A 9136-nucleotide genomic window follows, 5' to 3' on the forward strand; every position below is an offset into this window, starting at 1 on the left:
CCCAGCGACCCCTGGCGGCCGTTGGGGCACATCGCGGCCGCGGGGATTCAAGTGGGGACGGGGGTCTGAGGGGCCTGGCTGCTGGGCCTGGGGCTCTCCTCTCTTGCAGGGAGGTCGTCAGTTCCTTTCTGCACCCCTGCCTCCACTGTGTGTCCTACCGGGGAGGGTCCAGGTCTGGCGGGCGGGGCCTGGGTCTCTAACGCCTCCCTTGACCATTTTTTCAACCAAAAATTCAGGCCCGTGAACTGACTCAGGAAAGAACATTTGCAATCGGGATGGCTTCCCCTTGCAAATCTATGGTGTTTCGGGGATTCAGACAGACCTGGCATAGTACCATTGTGACCTTAAGCAAGGGGTTCAACCTCTCTGAGCTTCTGCAAAACAGGGTTCTCTAATGGTAACCGGAGTCGGCCCTGAAGCCGGGTCCCCTTGCCAGGGTCTGGGTAAAGCACTTGGCTCGCATTAGAGCTCGTTACGCCTCACCGCGGCCCTGTGAGGTAGGTACAGTTATTACTCCTTTGGAGAGATGGGGAAACCGAGGCTGAAAGGGGAGACGTAAGGTATCCAAGAGCAACTTGCGTGGAATTGAGATGCAAGCCACATCTGTCTTTCTCCATCGACTTCGGGTTCACCGTACCCCACAGCACTATGGGAATTGAGGGGGCTTATGTGCAAGTTGCCTGACACACTCCTAATGTTCTGTCTTCCTTCCTCCCCTCCTTCCTTCAGGAGGTTTGGGGCTGGGACCCCAGAGACCTGTGTGCAAGGAAGTGGGCTGAGGCCTGGCCTGGGCTCCCCTTCCCCCGCTGGGCCCAGGATGCCCCGTGGCATCAGCAGCTCCTGAGCTCATGGAGCCCTCGCCCACCCCAGGGGCCCAGACTGGGACCCCCACTGGCGGCGGGGAACTGTCACCGTCACAGGTGCCTCCCGACTACGAAGACGAGTTCCTGAGCTATCTGTGGCGTGATTATCTGTACCCGAAGCAGTATGAGTGGGTCCTCATCGCTGCCTACGTGGCTGTGTTCCTGGTGGCCCTGGTGGGCAACACGCTGGGTAGGTGTTTAGATCCCTGTGGTGCTGCGGACTTGCCCTGGGGATTGGAAGGTGTCCTGGGCCTGGCTTCTCTTCCCCCCCTCCCCTACCTCCCTTTGGCTGGGTAGTGTGGGGGATGGGGGCCGTGGGGGAAAAGACTCACTTTCGAGGACGGGCATGGCTCTGTCCCTGGCTTCACCTCCTTCTCCTCTTCCCACCTCCCCCCCTGCTCTGCAGTCTGCCTGGCCGTGTGGAGGAACCACCACATGAGGACGGTCACCAACTATTTCATCGTCAACCTGTCCCTGGCTGACGTGCTGGTGACAACCATCTGCCTTCCAGCCAGCCTGCTGGTGGACATCACCGAGTCCTGGCTCTTTGGTCATGCCCTCTGCAAGGTCATCCCCTATCTACAGGTGAGCTCCACCCAGGCGCCGTCCATCACCCCTCTGTCACCCCAAGGACAAAAAACCATGGCCTTGCATAGACCTCAGTGACCCTCAGACTTACCTTTCAGACAGGACGCGGTGGCTCAGTTCCTCTGCCGTGTCATTCTCTACTGTTAGCAAGGCCAGGCCGTGAGGCCTGACACTTGAGGACACAAACCCAGCCCCACACACTCATACAGAGATCCCCTCGTGGTCACACCCGCAGACCCACACGCACACAGCCCTTGGACACACGGACAGTCGCCTCCAGGTACCTGGGCGCACCGCAGAGGAGAGAAGCACAAACCCATGGTGACAGACACAAATGCATGCTGAGCCTGCTCCCTGGTTCCAAGGGGGCAGGTGTGAGGAGACCAACCCTGGCCAGGGCCTTCCCTCCCCCAACAGTGGGAATCAGGATGTCCAGATGGGGCTGGGGGTGGGGGGTGGAAAGAGAGCTGGCCAGAGGCCAGAATGGCCCCTCAGCTGCATCCCTCGTCCCTCTCCCTGGACCCCAGAGGGCAGGGTTCACTCCCAAAGGCAGCATCCACATCCACCTCTGTTCCTAGGCTCATGTCTGCCTCGCTGCAGGAGGCTCTTTGCTCACAGCCCAGGGAAGGGATGGCATCCCTGGGCAGAAAGATTGCCTCTTGGATTTCCATTGTTTTAAGATTTTCCACTCAACAGATTAACCTGGGAACGCTGGGAATAAAGACAGGGTGGGGAGGAAATGCACCTTAGGCAAATTGTTTAACGTTTCTGTGCCTCAGTGTCCTCATCTGTAACATGGGGTAAGAGTATGCACCATGGGGTTGTTGTGAGGATAATGAGAACAGTGCCTGGCACGTAGTAGGTCCCATAAGTGTAAGTTATTCCTCATAGTAGGGAAGCCCCCACTCCGTACCAGGTCTCAACCTGGACATTTCCCACCCGTGATTTCACTGATTCTCACAAGAATCCCACCAGGTGGAGGACATATTCCCATTCCGCAGACGAGGCTCAGAGAAGGTGAGTGATATGCCCGAAGCTACACAGCCCATAAGTGGTGCGGTCAGGATTCTCACCGCACCTGGCTGCCTGGCGTTTCAGGACTGAGCCCCTTGGCTCACCCCGTGTCTCGGGGGGGCCCACGAGGCCTGACGCTGTGTCCCCACGGGCCAGGCCGTGTCTGTGTCGGTGGTGGTGCTGACTCTCAGCTTCATCGCCCTGGACCGCTGGTATGCCATCTGCCGCCCGCTGTCGTTCAAGAGCACCGCCCGGCGCGCCCGGGGCTCCGTCCTGGGGATCTGGGCCGTGTCGCTGGCCGTCACGGTGCCCCAGGCTGCGGTCATGGAATGCAGTAGCGTGCTGCCTGAGCTAGCCAACCGCACCCGGCTCTTCTCCGTCTGTGATGAACATTGGCCAGGTAATGGTGGGGGCCTGGGCACCTCTGGGACACGTACCCCTAGCACACGTGTCTGCCAGTGCACTTCTGGGGTGGGCGCTCCCGGGGTGGCCATCTCCCAAAAGGACACCCTTGGAGCAGGCTTCTGTGGGGTACGCTCCCAGGGTGGGTAACCCCTCGCTGGATGCCACAGAACAGGCATCTAGCCAGGGTACCTCCAGGGTGGGTGCCTCCTCTAGTCTAGACATCTGCTGGGGCTCCCTCCAGGATGGACACCCCCGGGCTGGGCAACTCCAGGCTCTCTCTGCCATGGGGTCTGTGTGAGGCCCAGCTGCTTGCTTTGGCTCGACGGCTCTAGATGGAGCAGGGTGGCTTTGCTAAGCAGAACAGGCTGGAGGCTCCCAGAAGGGGAGGATCTCTGGCCCTTGTATCTCTTGACCCCTACAGATGACCTCTATCCCAAGATCTACCACAGTTGCTTCTTCATTATCACCTACCTGGCCCCACTGGGCCTCATGGCCATGGCCTATTTCCAGATCTTCCATAAGCTCTGGGGCCGCCAGGTGAGGCCCACTCTGGTGTCACTGTCTGGGCTGGGAGGGGGAAGGGGGACTGGTCTAAGGAGACAGACGGAACCTGCCATCCTGGCTGCCACCGGAGAGAGGCAAGGCCCAGGGACATGTCGAAGTCAAGGCCAGAGCCCTGGTGCCTACCCTGGAACCGAATAGTAACTAATACCGGTTTCAGTATCTAAAATCTAATCATCGTTCTGACACCAGTAGCTGCCATTTATTGTACCATGTACTTCCAGCTAGTCTTGCCTCCTCCCAACCATCATATATTATCCCCGACTTAATGTTTGAGAAAACCGAGACCCAGAGAGGCAAAGCAACTTCTCCCAAATCCCTCAGCCAGCCAGGGGAAGAGCTGTGACATTCCAGTGTTCAGGTCAGCACCACAATAACAGCACCTCTGTGTTTTTGCCAAATTCGGCACTTTGCTCGCGATGTCTTCACAACAATCTAAATGAAGAAGCAGTAGTACTCCCTTTGCAAATGCTGAGGAAGGGCAGCCAACTGGCCACAGCCGACGAGTGGCAGAGCCTTTCTGGTTCCGGGGCTGCCCGCTGGTCTCTGTTACAGACCCACCGACAGCAGGTTCGGGGGGTGGGGAGTAATTGGGGGGGAGGGGAATGCTCAGAGGTTCTGGGCACTAGGGGGACTAAGTTCTGGGTCCCGTGCCTGGGCAAGGAGAGGATGCAGACCAGAACGTGGCCAGCCTGCAGTCCACCAACACCTGTCATCTGCCCCGACAGCCCCCCAGTCAAGATGGCAAGAGTCACTATCCTCCTCTAATAGACGAGAAGACCAAGGCTCAGAGAAGGAAAGTGAGTTGAACAAGCTCACATAGCTCATGAGTGGCCGAGCTGGCCCTAGACCCTAATTTTCCTCAACTCTAGCCCCATACCCCTCTTGGGGGGTGATTCAGGTGTCCAGTGGTGTGACAGGCTTCAAGGATATCTGTGGCTTCTCCAGAAGCCTGGAACCATCCTAGGTTTCTAGGCAGTGACCTAGGCAGGGACTGTGCTCTGAGGCCCAGGCCATTCCATGCCGCTCATCTGCTCACATGCTCGCTCCTTGCCCAGGCCTCCCCCGTGTCAGGCACAGGCCGGGGTGGGGGGCGGGGGCACAGCTCACCCTGCACCCCTGCCCCCACAACAGGAAGCGATGGCCTGAGGAGGACGGATGGGTAGCTTGAGAGGATGTTCAAGAGTCTCCTGTCTCTGTAAGGTTCGGTTCCTTTATCTGTAACTAAGGGCCAGGAACACCTTCCCCGCAGGCGTGCCACGGGGGGTCACAATGAGCTCGTGGAAGATGAAAGTACACTGTTCACCCTCCAGTCCAGAGTGTCGGTCTTCATCATGAATATTAGGTTCCTTCCCTTGGCCCACCTCCACCCCGCCCCGGGGTCCACCCGGAGCAGGACCCAGCAAAGGAGAATGGCCCTCCCGAGGAGCTCCACGCACCACTGCTCTCTCTGTGTGTGCCGGACAGATCCCTGGCACCACGTCGGCCCTGGTGAGGAACTGGAAGCGCCCCTCAGACCAGTCGGACGACCAGGGGCTGGGCCTGAGCACAGAGCCCCCGCCCCGGGCCCGGGCCTTCCTGGCTGAGGTGAAGCAGATGCGCGCGCGGAGGAAGACGGCCAAGATGCTGATGGTGGTGCTGCTGGTCTTTGCCCTCTGCTACCTGCCCATCAGTGTCCTCAACATCCTCAAGAGGTGAGAGCATGAGGGGAGAGGCGATAGCCTCTCTCTGTTTTGGGGAAAGACGGGCTCTAGGACTCACCCACTGTGTGGCCTTGGGGGCAGGTCACTTCTCTTCTCTGAGCCTCCCAGCTTCAGTTTCTCGCCTGTAAACTATGAAGAATGCCAGCTGTAGCCTGCGGGGCTATTATGACAATTTCTCCATCTATTCACTCAACCATCAGCTCGTGGGGGCTGGGAGCACAGTGACCACGACGCGCACAGGACGAAGTCTCCACCTTCATTGAGGCTACATCTAGTGGGACAGAGAAATAAGTCTCCACCATACTGGCAGGCAGGGATACCACTATGAAGACACATAAAATAGGGAAAGAGCACAGAGAGTGACGGTGACAGGAGTTAGTGGGGTTTTGTGTGTTTATTTTTTAATCTTTTTTTTTTAGATACAGGGTTAAAAAAAAAAATGCTCATCCAAGGAAATGGCATTGGGCAGGGACTTGAAAGAAGGGAGGGACCCAGGGAGCAGGCCCGCAGGTGTCTGGAGGAATAGCACCGGAAGCGGAGGGAACAAGGGACTCAGCAAGTGAGGGACCACGGGGCGCCGGGACAGATCAGCGGGCTGTTTGTCATGAGACAGTCTCGGGGTGAGTTTGTGCTTGGCCACTTCCTGGATCACTTCCTGTGATCTCGGGCATGTCACGTCACTTCTCTGCACCTCCCTAGCTGAACAATGGGTGATGTCTTGCTTGACACATCATGTTGCTGTGAGGATGGATGAGGAAGTGGATGGGGGCTTCCAGGGGATCCGATAGCCAGTGACTGAGCAGATGAACCCTGGTTCCTGTCCGGACACCCACCCTGGTCAGACTGTCTGTGCTCAAGACCTCAGACCTAAAGGCCCAGGAAAGGGCCACCTGGTGGGACAGAAGGGGCAGCGGGAACTCATGCACTTGATAGCCACTCGTGAGCTGTGTGACCTTGGTCAACTCACTTTGTCTTTTTGAGCCTTGGCTTTCCTGTCTTTTAGATAAGGATAGTGACTCCCGCCCAACACAAACAGGAACACACACACACATCTACACCGTTTCTGAGTGTCCTCCCCCTGGTCCTAGGGTGTTCGGGATGTTCCGCCAAGCCAGCGACCGAGAAGCCATCTATGCCTGCTTCACCTTCTCCCACTGGCTGGTGTATGCCAACAGCGCTGCCAACCCTATCATCTACAACTTCCTCAGTGGTGAGTGGGCTGCGGAGGCAGGGCCACTGAGGGGGGTGGCAGTCCCGCCCCCAAGCCAGGCTGAATAAAGGGAGGGCAGAGAGGACATCCCTGTTCCTGCCTGGGGATCTTGAGCTGGCTCTGCGAACTCCCATTCGGGGAAGACTCGGCCCTGCCCAGGAGCCCTGGTCTGAGTGGGAGACAGGCCACCCTCCCCAGAGTCGCCAAAACCAGCTGACCAGCACCCAGGATCCAGTTGTGCAGATCATGCAGACCAGTGAGTGGGTGGGAAAGGAAGGGGCTAGGCCAGCTCCCCTCCCCCTCCCGCTGGTGCCTGCCCAGCGGGACCTCCAGTCAGCCCCAGCTGGCCACCACGGGCTCCAGGGGAGCCTGGCCTCTGGGAAGAGGGCCCAGGGCTGAGAGGATGACTGCATAGCCAAGTCATCCAGATAAGGGAGGGTCACCAGCGGAGGCAGCCCAGGGCCGGGGAAGGGTTTCCCCATGACCAGCTAGACACGGACTGGCAGAGTGGCCAGAATGTGGGGGGCTGTCCCTGGATCCACCTGCCTCCAATACCAGCCTTCTTGCTCCCCTCTCTGGAAGTCCAGACATCCCCAGTCCCCTAGCCCCACCCCAGGCCTCTCCCCTTCGCTGTCCCACTGTCTGCACCTCCTCCCCGCAACCTCCCAGGCTCGAGGTGATAATACCTCCACCCTTGGACCCACCTGGGCTCAGCAGAAGTGTGGCTCACTAGGCCTCTGGCTCCAGAACTAGGCCTAACGAACTGGTCCAGATTCCTGTTCAAGCCTGGGAATGATAATCTTTGGGAAAAGGCTGAAGAAGGAGGGGCCGGGGGTCCATATCACAACCCTCATTGAGACTAAAGAATTACTCTCCGAAGGCTAGCCAGCAGTCTCCAGCTCAGGGCGGAGAACAGAAGAGCTAAGGGCTGCAGCAGAGGCGGGTATCCCTGTCTTGTCTCCATTTACTGAGCACCTACTGTGTTCCTGGCCCTCCGCTGGGGCCCCGGAGAGGCTTGCTGGCGAATGAAGGGCCGTCAAGGCGTTTTTTGCTCCAGACACAATCGGTTTCCTTGGTGTCCTTTGGCTGATGGAGCTGGCTATGATAGTCCCTTCTTCCCTACTCTGTCCTCCCCTTCAAGAGAAGGGCTCCGGAATGAGAACTGGGCCTGACTTCTGGCTGGGTGACTTTGGGCAAGTCGCTGCACCTCTGTGCGTCTCACCTGCGCAGTGAGGATAAAGGACACCAGCTTCTCGGGGCGCTGGGACCAGCAGGGGAGGGGGGTGGGGGGGGAGGGCAAGCAGAGGTGTCCAGCACAGTGCCTCCTGCAGGCTGCTGCTGTCCTTCCCGTCACTGTGGGGCACAGGTGGGGAAAGCCTAGCTATAGCTGGTGAGTCAGAGCCCTCTACCCCCCAAGGAGGGCAGAGGTGGCCCCAGGCCCCTGAGCCAGACACGACGTCTCGAGCCGGGCTCAGAGCCAGAGAGCAGTCAAGGAATCAGATGAAAATTGCATCTCTCCTTGGGAACTGCTCCGGGGCCTCTGTCCTCACTCTCCCTGGCAATGCCGAGGTCGCCTTGGGGCTTTCTCCTTCCCAGCTCTACTCTGCCCTCCCACCCCCTCACAGGCAGCTGGGCTGGAGCTGCGTGGGTGTCCCTGGGCCCAAGGCCCTTCCTGCTTCATCCGTCTTCTTATGGCTGTGTCTTCTGTCTCCAACCAAGGCAAATTCCGGGAGCAGTTTAAGGCCGCCTTCTCCTGCTGCCTGCCTGGTCTGGGTCCCTGCAGCTCTCCGAAGGCCCCCAGCCCCCGATCCTCTGCCAGCCACAAGTCCTGGTCCTTCCACAGCCGGTGCTCCATCTCCAAAGTCCCCGAGCACGTGGTGCTCACCAGTGTCACCACTGTGCTGCCCTGAGCGAGGGCCCCACCTCCTCGTGGAGACTGCTGGATGAAGTGGGAGGCCGGGGCTCCAGACCTGGTTTTGTGCCTCTTTAACTCTGGGCAAGTGACTCCCCTTCTCTGAGCCCGATCTCCTAAGCAGGATTGATGGGAGGATTAAGCACGCTCGAGAAAGCGGAAAGCTCTTTGTAGATTGTGAAGTGTTGTGGACGGGATTATCACATTCCTCTCACATGGCTGTGCCCCACGGTGTCATCCATCCCCATCATCCTTCCGCAGCTTGGCCTTCCTCCCAAAGATCCCTCTCCCACCCAATTCCAGGCCTTCCCTGGAGTCTGCTGTAAGGGTCCCGGCGGGCAGTTCCATCTGGCCCAGCGGCTCCAGCGAAAGCCCAGCTGCTCTGAGGCCCACGTGAACTAATCTGGGTCCAGCCTTTCCCTGGTCGGAACACAGCCCAGCCTCACCAGGTGCCGGGTGCACCAGAGACTGGACCCCGTTGGCTTTCTGGTGTGATAGAACCCTCTCCGTGTGGCCGTTTGGCATGGAGGCCAGCAGCCTGAAGCAATTGTAATTAAAAGCCTGGCACCGAATGTTCCTTTTCCTTGTCATTGCACAAAATCTGTGCTGCTTAGGTGAGAGAGAAGGTGGGGAAGCTTGGGGGAGGGAAGACCAGGCAGCACTGGAATGCTGTCATCTGCTGACCATCTCCCACCCACCCCACCCCCGCCCCCAACACACTGGATCCCAGATGGGCTCCGAGCCAGGATTCAGAGCACCCGCAGTGCTGCCTCCTCAGGCCGTGCCAATCCTGACGCCCAGGACCTGGATCCTTGACACATCTGTCTGCTTATGGGCCCAGTGGCCTGTGGGAGGTAAGGGAGATGCAGGGGCAGACAGC

At 58.8% G+C, this 9136-nt stretch overlaps 1 protein-coding gene across 1 annotated transcript; it reads left to right on the forward strand.

The window, feature by feature from the left end:
- The first annotated feature begins 848 nt into the window (after positions 1-848).
- Positions 849-8254, forward strand: HCRTR1 (hypocretin receptor 1). Its single transcript, XM_021683640.1, has 7 exons — positions 849-1053; positions 1270-1448; positions 2622-2865; positions 3292-3407; positions 4899-5125; positions 6223-6344; positions 8064-8254. Exons 1-7 carry the CDS (start codon positions 849-851, stop codon positions 8252-8254), a joined length of 1284 nt encoding a protein of 427 aa, XP_021539315.1.
- The last annotated feature ends 882 nt before the right edge of the window (positions 8255-9136 follow it).

Source organism: Neomonachus schauinslandi, chromosome 4, assembly GCF_002201575.2.
Source record: "Neomonachus schauinslandi chromosome 4, ASM220157v2, whole genome shotgun sequence".
Classification (NCBI taxonomy): Eukaryota; Metazoa; Chordata; class Mammalia; order Carnivora; family Phocidae; genus Neomonachus; species Neomonachus schauinslandi.